General features: G+C 41.7%; 3 protein-coding genes across 3 annotated transcripts; 1 reads left to right on the top strand and 2 right to left on the bottom strand.

The window, feature by feature from the left end:
• Window positions 1–18: 18 nt before the first annotated feature.
• Window positions 19–1,036, bottom strand: nop10 (NOP10 ribonucleoprotein homolog (yeast)). The gene is made up of 2 exons (XM_052603399.1): window positions 834–1,036; window positions 19–370 (listed from the first exon to the last, which is right to left on the bottom strand). Exons 1-2 carry the CDS (start codon window positions 885–887, stop codon window positions 230–232), a joined length of 195 nt encoding a protein of 64 aa, XP_052459359.1. The 5' UTR covers window positions 888–1,036; the 3' UTR covers window positions 19–229.
• A 680-nt stretch (window positions 1,037–1,716) lies between these two features.
• On the top strand, window positions 1,717–5,217 carry LOC128017564 (uncharacterized). The gene is made up of 5 exons (XM_052602968.1): window positions 1,717–2,537; window positions 3,465–3,593; window positions 3,746–3,819; window positions 3,908–4,104; window positions 4,176–5,217. Exons 1-5 carry the CDS (start codon window positions 1,717–1,719, stop codon window positions 5,202–5,204), a joined length of 2,250 nt encoding a protein of 749 aa, XP_052458928.1. The 3' UTR covers window positions 5,205–5,217.
• A 69-nt stretch (window positions 5,218–5,286) lies between these two features.
• On the bottom strand, window positions 5,287–16,782 carry lpcat4 (lysophosphatidylcholine acyltransferase 4). Its single transcript, XM_052603336.1, has 13 exons — window positions 16,464–16,782; window positions 15,152–15,515; window positions 13,737–13,849; window positions 9,600–9,660; window positions 8,970–9,028; window positions 8,722–8,756; window positions 8,595–8,649; window positions 8,422–8,504; window positions 7,746–7,871; window positions 7,425–7,578; window positions 7,239–7,331; window positions 6,635–6,770; window positions 5,287–5,813 (listed from the first exon to the last, which is right to left on the bottom strand). Exons 1-13 carry the CDS (start codon window positions 16,542–16,544, stop codon window positions 5,620–5,622), a joined length of 1,554 nt encoding a protein of 517 aa, XP_052459296.1. The 5' UTR covers window positions 16,545–16,782; the 3' UTR covers window positions 5,287–5,619.
• Window positions 16,783–17,930: the final 1,148 nt, after the last annotated feature.

Genomic DNA, 17,930 nt, shown 5'->3' on the forward strand with positions numbered 1-17,930 from the left:
AAATTTGGAACACAAATATACAAATCACTAATTATATTTTATTCCATATGAAGATTAATTCACATGTAACTAAAATGAATTAACATTTAAAGAAAAGAGAATGTAAACAACAAAAAAGGCATACTTTTAGTAAAAAAAAAAAAAAATCTTCACAATAAAAAAAAAAAAACAAGGTGAAGATGTCATGAAGTCCACTGATGGTGGTCTCGGAGCACTGAGGGTCAGTCCGTTAGAGCACGGGTCGTGGCTGTTGTGTCAGCAGCAAGCCGAAGCGTTTCTTGATGGTCACTCTGTGTCTGGAGAACTTGTCGTCCGGTGAAAAGCGTGCCGGATGGGCCGAGCTGGTGGGCTGACCGCTTGGGTCCAGTTTCTGCGGAAGGACACACAGAAATTATTTATACTATCTTAAATTTCATATACCTGATAGCATACAATACATAATACAAAGAGTAACATAGCATCATCAAGTGTTTTGAAAAAATGTACAGGAAAAAATATATATTTTTTGTATTATGGCTCTAATTAAATTAATTATTAGGTAAAGATCAATGGTAAATTACTGTGGTAATCATTCAGAATCATCTCAGCAAACACCGTACGTGCCCATCTGGTTATTTTGTGGAGAACCGAGTAAGAACATTCAGAGAACCATAAACTAACGCTCCGGGAACCAACTCAAGGGTTATATCAGCCGAAGCCCCATTTACACATTAACAAACATATTTTACACATCAGCTATCGCTAGAACACATTTTTCTCAATGGAATGCGATGTTTAGGACACATGCTACATTACGTGTGTATTCCGCTGTAAGAGCAAACACTCGGACTCACCTTCAGAGTATAAACCCTGTCTCCGCTCTCGCTCAAATAATACTGCAGGAACATGATGAACCCTCCACAGTCACGATCACACACTCGATCGAGTTATTTCTCCGAGATCACAGCTGAAAACAGGTTTATATTCAGAGCGGATTAAACCACACACGTGTTCGAACGACTCCAGAACAAACCGGAAGTGCGGGCCACCGCGGCGCAGAGGACGACGGGAAATTGAGTTTTTTTTTAAAGGTCTGCCGCCTACTGTACGATTTTATAAAAATAACAGTACTAATTCTTAATGTCAATAAATACTGTTACATATTAATAACACTATTTATTTATCATAGTATAAAATGTTTTGTAATATGGATTCGTTCATTGTTTTTTCTAAGTGTGTTTGTTTTTAAAAAAGTGTGCAGTTTAAATCTGTTTGAGCAGCGAGGATATGTGTGTAAATGTCTCTCTCCTCACTTTAGAAACGAAGCAGTTCTTCAGCCGTTCACTGTTTCCCAATCAGATCCTCTACAACTCTCTCGGTTCAGCTTTTGTGTGAACTCCAGTCAACTTCATACTTCAGGTATATTCTGATAAATATAAAAAAAAAAAACTAAAAAAAAAAAAAACTAATTTGTATTCCGTTGGTTTCTCATTAAACTAGAAAAGTCAATTTAAACTTCAATGTCAGTTTTTTTTTCATATACATATATATATATATATATAACTCAAATGTAAAAAATTCTTGATATGATTCCTTGATATGTTTTGGGTTAATATTATTGACTGAGTATGTGCAAGAATTAAAGACTGAAATAAAACTAATATGATACCAATTGTAAACGAGATTCAATACAAATAAAAATGTTTTTGTTTGTTTCAGAACACTTTCTGTGTTTAGATGGAGAACCTTCATCCGCTGTGTGGTGACCAGTCTGCACCTGAACAAGCGTTTTCTTCTCTTTCACACTCAAACATCCATCAAGAGTCCCCAGAGCGCTGGCAGACTCTTCCTGAAGCCGGCGAGGCAGTACTATCACATCTGAACCCAGAAGAGACAAACACAGAGTCTGGTGACGATCAGACTCCAGCTCTACTGGGTCTTCTGCCAGAAACATCTGCTGCTGCTCACAGGAAGCTGGGGGACACTTCTCAGACGTCTGCCGGCTCATCTCAGCTCCATCAAGGCTTTCAGCCAACATTTGAAGATCCCGGACCCTCGTTCTTCTCATCTCCAGCTCACGTCAATAACACCAGCCGTCCTCCAAACCGTCTTCATGTCCCTCCACCAGTCCATCAGCAGACCGCTTCTCCTTTAAATATCAAACCAGTAGCTCTTTTTACAGATATTAACCCTTCTTTTCACATACCTCGTGTCTATCCTCACATGATGCCTCATTTTAACCCTTCGTGGCCAGTTTTGGTGCCTCATATTGTCAGTAATGCTTCAGTGGCTCGTCCCGGTCCCTTCTGCGCCGTCTTCACTCCTCAGCCGTGTAGAGCAAGCCTCGCGGCTCTGGTGGCCTGTGAAGACCCCTGCTGCTCCTCTCGAGTGTTTGGAGCACGTCTGAAGGTTTACTCTGCTCCCGCTCCACACCTGCAGACGATCCGGACGGATGGAGAGGTTCAGGAGCGCTTCAGACGCTGGCAGAGACTCCGGGAGACCACCAGACTCTTCTGCTCCAGGAGATCAGACGCAGACGCTCTGGCCTGCTTCTTCACGTGAGCACACACACACACACACACACACACGAGTCTGTGTGTATTCAGGTTTAAGTCCCCACCAGAATATAAAAACAAGTACACAAACACACACACACACACACACACACATATATATTGCAATGATCATACACTAAGATGATGAAAGTGTTGGCACTTAAAGGAAATATTATTTAACATTGTATTATTTCTTCTTTGTTACACTATTCGTTAGAATTTCATACATTTAGTATATTATAAAAACACACATTTACTTTTTAACATTTTGCTCATGATTCCTACAATTCATTCTATTTCTACTGGTTTATTATTTACTCATATTTTTGATTAATTATATTTATTTTAGGATCTTATTAACATGCATTTTAAATAAATTTTCTAACACCCTTATTTTTTTTTTAATCGTTCACTATGTTGTATTTATTTGATAATAAATGTTTATGTGTATGTATTAGTGCTGTCAAACGATTAATTGCAATCTAAAATAAATGTATTTTTTTACATGATATATGTAATTTAATTTAAATGTGCATACAATGTATATTAATGTATATATAAATACGCACACATGCATGTATGTATATTTTTATATATTAAATAGATTTCTAAAAAGTATTATTTGAAAATACATATGCATGTAAATATTTTCAGATATATACATGCATGTGTGCGTGTTTATATATGCAAAATAAATATATACAACATGCATAAATCATTAAAACTTATTTTGGATGCAATTAATAATTTGACTGCACTATTATTTAATAAAGGTATAAATGTGTATGCATGCATTGATTATTTGTTACATATTTCATTATTCAGGCTATTTTGTTTTTAAGTGTTTGCATATAATTCATTTTATTTCTTGTTTGAGAAGATTTTTTCTTATTTGCTCAAATCAGTTTGGTGTTGTTCTCTTCCTCCCAGACGTGTGCTTCCCTCTCTCTCCGCTCTCCGTCCAGATCTGTCGTTCTCTGCCGCCGTGAACACAGCCCTGCAGGACTGGAACAACATCTCCGTCTCTGAACGCCAGACACACTACAACACGGCCAGGACGTGAGCTGAGAAACTAACACTGCACACTTCTGAAACCCAAATGAATTATTATACAGTAACCAAATTAATCTGATGCCACCTTAAATTGTAGAAATGGTGGATAAAGTGCAAATCTTCTGAATTTTGGGAGTTTATCTGGTATACTTCTGTAGGTTCACCGAGATGGAAAAACAGGACAAGAGCGCCAACAGAGATCCAACAGCTCCTCAAACAGACAAACACAAAGGTCAGCATTATTTGATTAAGATTAAGATTAACTTTTGCTCTTCAAACAAAGAGTCTCGTCACATGACCAGAGATCTGTCTGTCTTCAGGTCAACACCCGGAAGGGAAGAAAACAGAGAAAAGATCGAAAAAGGGCGTCCAGGAGCTCGCCGAGGGTGCGCTGGCCGAGTACTCACAGCTCATGGACGCTCTGGAGTCAAAGGTCAGCGATGGGTCAGAGGTCACAGGATATGACGAGGATATGTGCGCGCTGTTCATCAACCAGCTGCTCGGCGATACGACTGAGGTCTAATACGGTCTCATGAATGAATGGTGTGGCCCTGGAGTCCTGTTTTAAAGTGAGTTTCTCTCTTTCAGGCTGGTTTGGACATGGACTACATCAGCTCTCTGCTCTCCACAGAGGATTCCCAGGACACACTTCCCGGGATGATTCCCGAGCCAGTCGCTGGCTGCTCCGATTGGATCTCTGAAGATCAGATTGTGTCTCCGTCCGCCGTCCAGAAGGATTTCAGCACCTCGGACAGCACACATCACATGATGGAGAACGTATTAGTGCCGTTTCAGGACAACACCAATGTGTTTCAAACATTAGCTCAACCTCTGCTAGCGAACCCCGAGGGCCTAAGTGCTCAAACGGATCCAAACGCTTCAGTCCAAGACACTCCTCATCCTGATCTTCACAACTTTGGTCCAGAAGTTGACGGAAACCAAAAAGACGAGACTTTGTCTGTTGCTGAACTTGATTACGCCACTCAACCCAACTGCTTCAGTCTTCAGAACTACAATTCCCATCATGCAGCATTCCCTAAAAATGACCCAGAACCACCAGAAACCCCTGTGAATGAGCACCGTGGAGAGGTAAACATGGTAGTTGGACAAAAGACGGAGGAATGTATGCATGTAGGACGTATAAAAGACAAGAATAACATGGATTCAGAAACTCCCATCAAGTCCCAGAGAACGAGAAGTGTTTGTTCCAAACAGACATTGTCCAACATTGAGGAAAATAATGTACACGAAAATAAAAAACACAAAAGACAGAAGCCTAAATTGGACGATAAAGACAAAAGGAGGTTAAAAACTGCTGAAAACGGATGTAGAAGGACTCAAAGGAAATCAGTCATGAAACGCAGAGCTCGAGCGCAAAAAACGGATTCAAAAATAATGGTGAAAAAAGTTGAAATCCAGCAGCGTGTGAACATAACCGAGACGAGGTCCTCAGCAATGGGAAGTGGAAACTTACACAAACATGATGCACAGATCAGGAAAACTAGGGGACAACATTTGGTGGAGGAATGTGAGAGATTAAAAACCATCAGACAAGAGCAGCGAACAACAACGTCCAGAAAAACAGCTAAACTTATCGGTCGAAGAGGACCGTGCTGATTTCTGACGCAGACCAGACCAAACGTTTCAGAAAAGGTGGATGAATGGACCACTTGAGGCATAATAAACCATAAAAACAAAGCACAGGAAGCATCACGTCTTTATTAAATAACGTTAATATATTAAAGTATAAAATATGACACTTCGGCAGAATAGCACACCTTCGGTCTTTCCAATATACAAAGCTTAAAATGACAAAAATATACACTTTTAAATACACAAACCAATCCTTCAGACTTCATGATAAAATATATACATATAAAGGTGTTCGTTCCAAGGCACATTAATTAGTGGTATATCCTCACAGTTTCATTCCACTCACATCAAAACAGGACAAAATTAAGAATAAGACACAAGAAAGACATCATGTAAACGTAACCTCAACGATATTCTCTTGCACTCGAGTACTAAGACTTCAGACGGCCGTCCCAGTAAATGCTTGGTGGGACGTCCCGCTGCCCGCTCCGAAACCATTATAAATCCCATTGTTGTTGTTTTTCCCATTGGGAATGCCGTTGTGATTTCCGTCTGCAAGTCTGCTGGAGTGGAGATACTCGCTGAGGACTTTCCGATAAACTGGATGCATCTTCAGGAAGTCTTGCAGAGAAGCTTTAGGAGATCAATACGTATCTGATTAGCATAACACACTTCAATACGAGAAGGGATGCACGATACTGGATTTTTGCCGATATTTTTAAAAACTTTTTGGCCGATACCAATATATTTCCTTTTGTTAGAAAACAACACTAAGTCTCTTCTGTGCAGAAATAAGCTAAATATTTTTTAATTTTGTTTCGTTTAAAAAAAAAACTCAAAAAATTAATAATTTGACAGTACAGTGATGCTTTGAAAATAACTATAAATAAACTATACATCAAATCACTATTTTTTCCCCCAAGAAAGATGCAGTGTTAACCCTGACATTTTATTTTATTTCATAGATGGTCTAAAGAAAAAAAAAAATCCTGAAAAGAATTTAGGATTTGTTTAAAAAAAAAACATTACACATTAAATCAATCAGTATATCCATTTTTTTAATTATAAGAGTCATGTTGGTGATTTTTCCCCCCATGCAAGATTCGCTTTCTGACCTTTAAATTAAAAAATGCTCATTATTTTAGGACATTAATTACTGCTACAGATTAAAACTGAACTATGAGGCTGTGCTTTTACGATCACACACCGAACGTCATGCTGTACGTGCTTTCACAGATTAAAAGTTTGCTTCAAGAATGAGCCTCACTGCTGACGTGATCCAAGCACTAGCACATCCTGAGCACACGCGAGTTAACGTATTCCTCTTATCGGCGTTATTTCTCACATTGGGATGATGCCGATATCTAAACGTAAAGCCATTATCGGCCGATAATATGGTGCATCCCTAAATATGAGCATTATCAGCTCAGCCGAGCAAACGCAGTGATTTTTACCTTCAGTGGGTGGTCCCCTGGAGGTCAGTGCAGTGTACATCTCTGCCCCCCCGTACTGAGGGATGCCCACCAGCGCCCCCATCAGGTCAGAGAGATCACCTGCGCTCAGCAGCCCGTCCTGGTCAGAGTCATACCACTGACAACAGACACACACACCAAATCATGATTGATCCCTTTTAAACCGGCTGGGTTTACAAAACATGGTGAATGAATGAGAAGGCGATGAGACGGAGTGTGCATCTGTATAATGTGTGTGTAAATTACATTTAAATTTTATATATAAAATAATATGTATAAAGTTTTAGCAGCATTTACTCATGGATATTGTTATGATGAGTGGCTCATGTGTAAATGAACACCGTGCTGCGCTTGACTCTTGAACATGTATGAATATAATTACAGATTGATAAAATCACACTTATGCAGAATGTTACTCATTTGATGCTCACTTCAGATCTGTAAATATTTCCCAGCACTTCCTTATAACACAGTGTAAAACCAGTCAGAAAATCATGTATGACGACACCTCAGTCAGAGCAAACAACTTGCATGATATATGAGTTTATAACATGGCACACCCGTGGATGCACACACACACACTCACCGTGAACGCAGTGCGTATGAGAGACTCCAGACTCCTGAACCCAGAAACGGCAGAAACACTCAGACAAACCTGCCTCAGATCCACCGTATCATCCTGCAAACACACACACACGTTACACATTTACGCGTTTCACACGAGGTTAATGAATGATGACAGACGAACGCTTGAACTCTCACACTGCAGTACCTTTGAGTAAAGAGAGCAGATCTTCACTGCTGTCTTTCTGTCCTTGAGCCCCAGAAGAGTGGTCAGGTGATCGGCCGTTACTATGGTGCTCTGACCTGAGTGACAGCTGTCAATCACACGGTTCATCACGCTCTCCACGTGAGCGATCGTGAGACTGCAGATGAGAACGAAGGAGTGGGAGACGAACGGGTGGAGAGCACACACACACACACACACACACACACACACACACACACACACACACACACCTGTGTTCACAGAGCAGTTTGAGCGTTTCTCACACACACACACACACACACACACACACACACACACACACACCTGTGTTCGCGGAGCAGTCTGAGTGTTTCCTGCGCCGGAGGCTCCAGGGGAAGTGAGAGGTTTCCCAGCTTCTGAACAGGAAATCGACCCTCCATCACATAATCAGTGGCAGGAACACGCAGAGCTCTACCAGACATTAACATGAATATGAAGTTGCACAGTAGGCTAAAAAGCAGGATGGTTTTTTTAATTACTAAGACTACAAAAACTAATAAAAATAAAATTACATAAAATATTAATTTCACATTAAATTACTAAACCCATTACAAAATTGGTTGAATATACAGTTGAACAAGAGCTCATTCAATACATCAGTAAATAATATAATAGTACCAATAATAAAATAATCGTTATGTAAAATCGTTGTTTATGCCACCCTTATGTCGATGCAATTTAAAGGTAATGATGGCAAACGAAGCAAGACAAATCTGGATTATACACATTTCAAATCAATACCGAAAATAATTGATAAAATGTTGCTAAATAATCCCATTATGAATGCACCATTACATCTAGTGTCTATGCAGCGTATTTACTGAAGAAGTGTTGTTGGTAAGAGGATGACGAGCTGCACTGAAATAACACTGTCGCTGTCTGGAAATCATTGCCATCCTAGTTTCTGATGCGGTCTATGTAGGGATCAGCCTATATAGACAGCAGTCGGCGTATGACGTACTTGGCCATGAGTTTCTGTACGTTTTCGGCGTATAAGTCCGGGTTCTGCTTCTCCTCCTGTGACGGCGTGTATACGGGCAGGAACTACAACCAATCAGAGCAAAGGAGGATTACTGAGCCAGACTCTAATGGTGATTGGCTCTGACTCATGTCAATCAAATGAAGCCCACCCACCTCCACAGTAACGCTGGTGTAGATCTGCGAGGTGGTGTGCCACAGAGTGCCCAGCCTACAGACAGATAGATTAGAATGATTTATTCTGATCGATTACGGTGTTAAGAACAGCACATAAACTACTCACCACGTCAGTCCTTTCCAGGTCCAGCGAACAGTGTCCTGCAAACAGATGGTTCATGTTAGAAGTCAAGCATAAAGGAAGTGCTTCAGAGTCATTTTACTGCTCTATTAGTCTTGTGCGCTTTTGTCTTCAGAAGATCTCCGGGTCTCACTGTCCTGCTCATATTTAGTCATCCAGTGGTTTCCATTACACAAACACAGATCATTTTAGCCGCAGGCGCGGTCAGATGCATTTACTGTTCCCAGACTCACCGGTTCACCGGGGTAGTGCAGCAAGACGGGCTGAACGGGAACACCGGCCAGAAACGCTCCTGTCCAGAGATTACTGGGGTTAGCATATAGCTATAGAGAGGAGCATGATTAAAAAAAACTCTGAAAAAAAAGTCTCTTTTGCTCAGAGCTGCAACTGTTTGATAAGAAAAACTAATTGTATTCACAGTAAAAATTTAAAAGATTACTCTAATGTAAAACAGCTGTTTTCTGTGTGAATCTGTGTTAAAGTGTAATTTATTTCTGAGATGCACAGCTGTATTTTCAGCATCATTCCTCCAGTCTTCAGTGTCACATGATCTTCAGAAATCAGAATAATATGATGATTCACTGCTCAAGAAACAGTTCTGATTATTATCAGTGTTGAACACAGTTGTGCTGCACAATATTTCTGTGGAAACTGATGCATTTTATTTTTCAGGATTCACAGATGAATAGAAAGTTCAAATTAACATTTATTTGAAATGGAAATCTTATGTAACATAAATCTTTACTGACACTTTTGATCAATTTAATGCATTCTTAATAAATTATTCTTAAAATGATAAATGTTAAAAGCAACAAAGGGAGCTCGCCAGGTTTACGAACAGAGCCTGTGTGAGTGTGTCGTACCGGGTTTGAATTTGATCAGAGCTCTGCCGTTAGTCGTTGTTCCTTCTGGAAACATGAGCATCTGCAGAGAGAAATGAAGCAGAATATGAGATCAAACCCAACAGGAAGTGACACACCAGCTGACACGAGTCAGACAAATAAATGAGTGAGCGTGAGAGTGCGTGAACAAGCATTTTAGTGAGCAAGTGTGTGCGAGAGAGAGTGGTCGGGCGAGCGTGAGAGCGAGCAGGCAAGCATGAGAGAGTGAGCAAGCGTGTGAGAGCTATTACTAGCGAGCAAGTGTGTACCAGAGAGTGAGCGAGCAAGCTAGTGAGCAAGTGTGTGCGAGAGAGTGAGCGAGAGAGCGAGGGGGAGAGCGAGTGAGCAAGTGCATGGGGGTGAAATGGCAAGTGTGTAAGCGATTGAGTGAGCAAGCGAGCAAGCATAAGAGCGAGCGAGAGAGCTCAAGCCTGGGAGCGTGTGAGTGAGCGAGCGAGCAAGCGTATGAGCAAGTGAGAGCGAGTGCTTGCGAGCAAGTTAGTGAGCAAGTGTGTGCCAGAGTGAGCGAGCAAGCATGAGTGAGCGAACATGTTAGTGAGCAAGTGTGTGCGAGAGAGTGAGCGAGAGAGCGAGGGGGAGAGCGAGTGAGCAAGTGCATGGGGTGAAATGGCAAGTGTGTAAGCGATTGAGTGAGCAAGCGAGCAAGCATAAGAGCGAGCGAGAGAGCTCAAGCCTGGGAGCGTGTGAGTGAGCGAGCGAGCAAGCGTATGAGCAAGTGAGAGCGAGTGCTTGCGAGCAAGTTAGTGAGCAAGTGTGTGCCAGAGTGAGCGAGCAAGCGTGAGTGAGCGAACATGTTAGTGAGCAAGTGTGTGCGAGAGAGTGAGCGTGAGAGTGAGTGTGAGAGAGCGTGCAAGAGTGTGAGTGAGCAAGCGTGAGTGTGAGCGAACATGTTAGTGAGCAAGTGTGTGTGAGAGCAAGTTAGTGAGCAAGTGTGTGCCAGAGAGTGAGCGAGAGAGCGAGTGTGAGAGCGAGCGTGCAAGAGTGTGAGCGAGCAAGCGTGAGAGTGAATGAACATGTTAGTGAGCAAGTGTGTGAGTGAGCAAGAGAGAGTGAGAGCGAGCGTGCAAGAGTGTGAGTCAGTGTTAATTTCGTTGACTAAATATTTTCGTCATTTTCGTCATGAATATATTTTTGCGGACGAAAACGAAACGAAAACTAAAAAAAAGAAGGCACTGATGGAGACTAAAACTATGACTTATCGTCAACGAATAAAGGACGAGACGAAAATAGACTGTGACGAAAATCAAATCAGCAGACGGGAGAGATGCGAGGAATGAGCAAAAGAACCGGCAAAACGGAACAGACTGCATGAGAGAAGAGAACCAATCAGAGCCTGACTTATTGAGACGTGAAGCGAAGGTTTTCAGTTTTTATGAGCTCCCGGGAAGACGGCATTCGAAGAGGTGATGTCTAAAAGAGCGACAAAATGTCCACAGCTCACTTCACGTTTGACGACGAACAAAACAAAACAAAGTGTAAAGCACGCGGAGCGCTCATTCGTGGCAAGAACACAACCAATTTGAAAAGACATTTACAGACGAGCCACCCGGACATTTTCTCAAATGTAATTTCACAACGATGTTCTTTTGTTTATTGAGCTAAGCAAAACTGGAAGACTGCAGTGCGTAGATGTTGTAGCATTAAATATTACGAACTGAAAAGTACTTTAAAATAGCCCCTTCTTCAAGTTAGATGAGAGCACAATACTAATACGTAATATTATGATACATGCATTTGATTAATACTAATGTTTAGTATATTTTATAATGTTCTACTTGTTGACAAATTCACAAATATTTCTATATTAGTCATGTAAAACGTGAATGTTCACATCCTATCATTATACATACTAATCTAGCAATATTGTAGTATTTAAAACATACAATATTGCTAGACAAATGAATACCTTATAAAATCTTGTTACTTTTTTTATCCACCCAACTTATTAAATATTTACTTTAAATGTATGCACTCCTTGTTCAGCTCAGCTGTAAGCTTTAAGGTCCTGGACCTAACTTTATTTTTCTTTTATTGATGGTCAATTGGCAGCTAGTTATGGTTTACATTATCATGACAGTGTTTGTTGCTGCATAAAAGCTTTTGAATCGAAATAAAGACACAGTTGTGTTGAAATAAAGTTGAATTTGTGTTTTATATATTGTTTGTTTCCTATACCAGCTGTAAAAAATTGTCTAGTAAATCTGTTATTGATTTTAGTCTTATTTTAGTCAACTAAAATACCAAGCAATTTTAGTCAACTAAAATACCAAGCAATTTCAGTCGACTAAAATAAGACTAAAATTAAAACAAATCAGATGACTAAAACTTGACTAAAACTAAAAAGAATTATAGTCAAAAGACTAAGACTAAAACTAAATTAAAATTTTGTGTCAAAATTAACACTGGTGTGAGTGAGCAATCGCGAGTGAGCGAACATGTTAGTGAGCAAGTGTGTGCGAGAGAGCGAGTGTGAGTGAGCGAGTGAGAGTGAGCGTGCAAGAGTGTGAGTGAGCAAGCGTGAGTGAGTGAACATGTTAATGAACAGGTGTGTGTGAGAGTGAGCAAGAGAGCGAGTGTGAGAGTGAGCAAGAGCGAGCGTGCAAGAGTGTGAGAGAACATGTTAGTGAGCAAGTGTGTGCGAGAGTGAGCGAGAGAGCAAGAGTGTGAGTGAGCAAGCGTAAGTGAGCGAACATGTTAATGAACAGGTGTGTGTGAGAGTGAGCAAGAGAGCGAGTGTGAGAGTGAGCAAGAGCGAGCATGCAAGAGTGTGAGAGAACATGTTAGTGAGCAAGTGTGTGCGAGAGTGAGCGAGAGAGCAAGAGTGTGAGTGAGCAAGCGTGAGTGAGCGAACATGTTAATGAACAGGTGTGTGTGAGAGTGAGCAAGAGAGCGAGTGTGAGAGTGAGCAAGAGCGAGCGTGCAAGAGTGTGAGAGAACATGTTAGTGAGCAAGTGTGTGCGAGAGTGAGCGAGAGAGCAAGAGTGTGAGTGAGCAAGCGTGAGTGAGCGAACATGTTAATGAACAGGTGTGTGTGAGAGTGAGCAAGAGAGCGAGTGTGAGAGTGAGCAAGAGCGAGCGTGCAAGAGTGTGAGAGAACATGTTAGTGAGCAAGTGTGTGCGAGAGTGAGCGAGAGAGCAAGAGTGTGAGTGAGCAAGCGTGAGTGAGCGAACATGTTAATGAACAAGTGTGTGTGAGAGAGTGAGTGTGAGTGAGCGAGTGAGAGTGAGCGTGCAAGAGTGTGAGTGAGCAAGCGTGAGTGAGCGAACATGTTAATGAACAGGTGTGTGTGAGAGTGAGCAAGAGAGCGAGTGTGAGAGTGAGCAAGAGCGAGCGTGCAAGAGTGTGAGAGAACATGTTAGTGAGCAAGTGTGTGTGAGAGTGAGCGAGAGAGCAAGAGTGTGAGTGAGCAAGCGTGAGTGAGCGAACATGTTAATGAACAAGTGTGTGTGAGAGCGAGTGTGAGAGAGCGAGTGTGAGTGAGCGAGTGTGAGTGAGCGAGTGTGAGTGAGCGAGTGAGAGTGAGCGAGTGAGAGTGAGCGAGTGAGAGTGAGCGAGTGAGAGTGAGCGAGTGAGAGTGTGAGTGAGCAAGCGTGAGTGAGCAAGCGTGAGTGAGCGAACATGTTAATGAACAGGTGTGTGTGAGAGTGAGCAAGAGAGCGAGTGTGAGAGTGAGCAAGAGCGAGCGTGCAAGAGTGTGAGAGAACATGTTAGTGAGCAAGTGTGTGCAAAGCGAATGTGAGAGTGAGCAAGAGAGAGTGAAAGCGAGCGTGCAAGAGTGTGAGAGCGTGCGTGAGAGTGAGCAAGAGAGCAAGCATGAGTGAGCGAGAGAGGGGGAGAGCGAGCTAGTTTGTGAGTGAGCAATTGCACGAGGGCAAAAGAGCAAGTGTGAGCGACTAAGTGAGCATGCAAGCTAGCATGTGAGTGAGAGAGTGAATGTGTGAGCGAGAGTGTGACTGAGTGAGCAGGTGAGTGTGTGAGTGAGCGAGTGAGCCACTGAGTGTGAGAACAAGCAAGTGAGTGAGTGAGTGAGTGAATGTGTGAGTGAGTGATCGAGCAAGTGACCGTGTGTGTGTGTGTGTGTGTGTGTGTGTGTTTACCTGAGGCCAGTGGCCGTCAGACTTGACTCTCTCACAGATCTGAGACACACATTTCTTCCTGGATTCAGGATCTTTTCGACTCACTAACACAGATTGATTGAACTCTAGCAGCGCTGGAACACACAGATCAGCAGGGAGTCATTAGAGCCTGGGTTTGGATCGTTTGTGAACAGAGTTTGACAAAATGGTAAAACACAGAGATATTTACATTTACTCATTTAGCAGACGCTTTTATCAAAAGTTCCTTAACACAAACAGACTTACAGAAGGATTTTTATTGATTAATGTTCAAACTGAATTATTTTTGTTCTTTTCTTAATCTCTGGCAAAGCGACTATAAAGCGCAGCAGAGATGATCTACTTTTGTTGGCCAGAACCTGGAAACGAGTTGAACTTTAGCACGTTCTGCTTTCACCTTCCTGAAGTCAATGGGTTTTATTTTAATGGGTTGGTTGTTAAACGCCTGAAATAAGGTCTGTGCTGAACACAAGTTCAAGATATTTTCATGTTTGCTTCTACATCGTTAAATCCATCAGTGAGATTGTGATTTTCTTGTCTTCAGGATCTTTACAGGTTTGATGAAGGTAAAACGGAGTAAACTAGTACATGTAAGGATTAAACTGAATGGAACACAATACCTCAATATTGTCTCTAAAAGTGAAGGTCTCGAATGATGCTTCAAAGTTTGAAAGCACAACTTCCAACAGATCTCCAAAACGTTGTAAAAATAAGTTTTGTTTACGGAGAAATTAAGCAAGTTTGATTAAAACATATCTGCCAATGGACTCCGAAAAATCAACTTGAATAAGAGAGAAAAGTTGTAATTCTCATTTGACATTTGTTTTAAGCATAAACTCACTTGTTTCAGTTCAGTTTCTCAGAAAACATTACCTCATATGTTCATTTTGCCTCTAAATATATCTTGACTGAAGGGAGTTTTGATATTGGTAATGGAAAACGATGTATGTGTATGCAACACTTAATGCCATGTCTTTATGAATTTAAGATTTTCTGCTCCAATTAAAGTGGTGACATTTCCCCAAGTATGGTCACCCATTCTCGGAATTGGTTCTCTTCATTTAACCCATCCAAGTGCACACACACAGCGGTAAGAAGTGAACACACCTTGAACACACACCTGGAGCAGTAAACACACACACACACACACACACACACACACACACACACAATTTTAGATCAATTGTTCTTAAAGACTGAATATAGAGTGATGGTGACATTGGTGGTCTAGTTCACCTTTTTACTTCAAAAGCTGTGTTAATTGGTGAAGATTATCATGATAAACAAAATGTGCAAGAACCAGAAGCTTTTGCTGCTTACAGAGCTTCTTTTTTTACAATAACCCAAAAGCCAGTGGGTTCTGGATTGGGTTTCTGTTGAAGTAACTTCGACCTCACCTCCGATGACGGGGAGTCTGCTGTTCTCCGACCGGGACACGACCATCGGCAGACCAGTCGCGCACACCACCAGCATGTCCAGGAAACCACTGTGGGGCGCTACGACTAAAACTGGCGCTTCCTTCAATCCCGCCTGACGCCCTTTCACCCTTATCCACAGGAAGCCCATGAAGAAGAAGACGGCGCGGCTGAGGAAGAGCATGATGTGATGGAAGAGCCACTGACGCCAGCCCCGCACAGGCTCCGCCCTCTCCGCCTCCGACAGACCGGCCAATCGCAGTCGAGCGATGGGCCACATGAGCAGGAAGAAGAGGGTGGCCAGGGCGATGCGGACGGGAAACAGAACGACGCCCAGAATGATTCCCTGAGACAGAAAGAAGAGGTTTCAATAGATAGAAAGACTGATGTCCTTCTAGTCTACATCGGTCTTAGCTGGTCTAGACGGTTGATCGAGCTGGAAAGACACGATTTCAACCAGGTTAGTGCTTCAAAACCAATTTAAACCAGCAACAAATCCATTTACAGACTGGTTTAGCTGATTTCTGAAAGTGCCCATGATTAGTTTAGACTGGTGTATGAGGTTTCTTCTCACAGTATAACTCTAATTATCTATTAATTTGGGAAAGTACTCGTTTAATAGTGGGATAATGTACAGCCAGCTTGTCTGGAAAATGAACACAGTAACCACAGTTTCAGCCAAACACAACAGATTCAGCTGCCAACTCAAGCCCATACGAAGTTAATGTGGGACTTAAAAATGGGGCAAGATGACAGAAAACACAAATATATTTGATTTTACAACACTAAATTTTGGTTGCAAGTCACAATACAATGTTTAACCTAAAACAAGACCTAGTTTACATATTTCTGTGCTGTAAAACATTAAAACAGAAATAGGTCTTATTTTAATACAATCTTAAATACTTGACAAATAACTTATGTGATCTTTATTATATTTTTTATATTTTTAAAAAAATCAAACACGTGGGCAGCTCCATTTAAACGTTACATTAGCGCTACACTACATTCAAGCGTTACTTTAAAGCGTTACATTTAAGCGGTTCGCTATATTTAAGTGTCACAATCAAGCCCTAAATTTTAATGCTACATTTAAACGCTACATTGAAGCGTTACATTTAAGCGTAAAGTTCTGTTAAATTCGTTCACTGCTGGATTAAGTTTCAATGTATCAATAGTCGCCTTGGTGGCAGCGACAAGTGTTTGGCTGAAACTTCGGTAATCCCGGCTGTTGTGCGCGCACCCGAGCGCGTGGCACCGAAGGAACGCTCGAGGATGAATGAGAGGATCTTACCCGAATCCGCTGAGCTGTTGTTATATTCACTTCATACGCGAACGGATGCGGAGTGTGCGCGCTCCTCTTCATCATCGTCATCACCTAAGGCGAAGAGAACGTCAGTAAACAGGTAAATCTCAGCCTGGTGGACGCGCGCGCGCTAGGAAAAGTGTTCAAAAAAAGGCAAAGATCCCAATATAAATGGGTGAATTAAAAGTTGAGTTAGCGGTGATGGTAAAATCAGCTTAAGAAGTACTTGTGGGAAACGCAGCCGAACCCAGCTGATAAAAACACAGATGTAAACGGAACAGGAATCCGGGAGAACCTGAAGATTTACGAGCTGAGCCCCGCCCCCTTAAGAACACAGCTGTCAATCAGCGAGACCCCGCCCACTGAAACACACCCTATATATTACATTGCGTAAATACAATCATATCACCATAAACACTTCCAAACAAATAAACATAAGTGTATAATTAAGTTAACTCAAAAATGTGGGACATGGTGTATATTAATATTTTCAGTAGAAGCGTGTTCATGATTTATATGTGAATCTGTATTTTTAAACGCCTAATGCACACAGTATTTATCATGTGAGGAGCCTGTCTCTTTATTGAGAGATATATTGTTAGAGTATCTGTTAAAGCTGTAGATCCTCAGCCTGTTGAAGCGAGAGAGGTCTGTCTGTGAAGGTTTCCTCTCAGCGAGGTCAGGGCTGTTTCTCTGAGAGGTCACTGACCCCAGAAGAGATGTTTCCAGGCTCACTCAAACACGTGGGTGTGCTTCTGAGATCTGGAGAAACCTGTCGCTCGTGTTCTCTGGGCGGAGGCCGTGTTTCCAGCACTCATCATGAGATCACACACAGAAACATCAGTCAGATCAGAGGAACGTCTGACTCGAGGCTGAACCGGTCAATCCAGCTCAGCTTCAGTCTCTGTGGAGAGATGATCTAGAGTAAACCTCCTCAAAGCGTTCTCCTCCCTCATCCAGAGAGAGAGAGAGAGAGAGAGAGAGAGAGAGAGAGAGAGAGAGAGAGAGAGAGTACAGTACTGAAACACTTCACCCCCCCCCCCCCACCCTAAAATAATAAATAAAAACAAATCAACAATTCTCTATTCTCTGTGATGGTCTCTAAATTAATAAAGTTTGTCTAATGTTTTTCTGCTCTGACATGGAGGTTTGACTATTTGCATGATTTTTTTTTCCTGCATAGATGAAATCAAAATTTGAGTCATATTTCACAATAAAATGTGTGTGTGTGTGTGTGTGTGTGTATATATATATATATATATATATATATAAATGACACACACACATACACACACACACACACACACAAAGAGAGAGAGAGAGACACACACACAGAGAGAGAGAGAGAGACACACACAAAGAGAGAGAGAGAGAGAGAGACACACACAAACACACACACAGAGACACACAGAGAGAGAGAGAGACACACACACAGAGAGAGAGAGAGAGAGACAC

This window comes from Carassius gibelio, chromosome A7 (assembly GCF_023724105.1).
Source record: "Carassius gibelio isolate Cgi1373 ecotype wild population from Czech Republic chromosome A7, carGib1.2-hapl.c, whole genome shotgun sequence".
Classification (NCBI taxonomy): Eukaryota; Metazoa; Chordata; class Actinopteri; order Cypriniformes; family Cyprinidae; genus Carassius; species Carassius gibelio.

Coding starts and splice junctions, on each gene's coding strand:
- LOC128017564 (XM_052602968.1), top strand. CDS start 1,717: ATGGAGAACCTTCATCCGCTGTGTGGTGACCAGTCTGCACCTGAACAA. Junction 2,538..3,464: donor GCTCTGGCCTGCTTCTTCAC/GTGAGCACACAC, acceptor TCTTCCTCCCAG/ACGTGTGCTTCCCTCTCTCT. Junction 3,594..3,745: donor CACTACAACACGGCCAGGAC/GTGAGCTGAGAA, acceptor ATACTTCTGTAG/GTTCACCGAGATGGAAAAAC.
- lpcat4 (XM_052603336.1), bottom strand. CDS start 16,544: ATGACGATGATGAAGAGGAGCGCGCACACTCCGCATCCGTTCGCGTAT. Junction 15,516..16,463: donor CAACAGCTCAGCGGATTCGG/GTAAGATCCTCT, acceptor TTTCTGTCTCAG/GGAATCATTCTGGGCGTCGT. Junction 8,757..8,969: donor TGCACTACCCCGGTGAACCG/GTGAGTCTGGGA, acceptor ATCTGTTTGCAG/GACACTGTTCGCTGGACCTG.
- nop10 (XM_052603399.1), bottom strand. CDS start 887: ATGTTCCTGCAGTATTATTTGAGCGAGAGCGGAGACAGGGTTTATACT. Junction 371..833: donor ACAGGGTTTATACTCTGAAG/GTGAGTCCGAGT, acceptor GTCCTTCCGCAG/AAACTGGACCCAAGCGGTCA.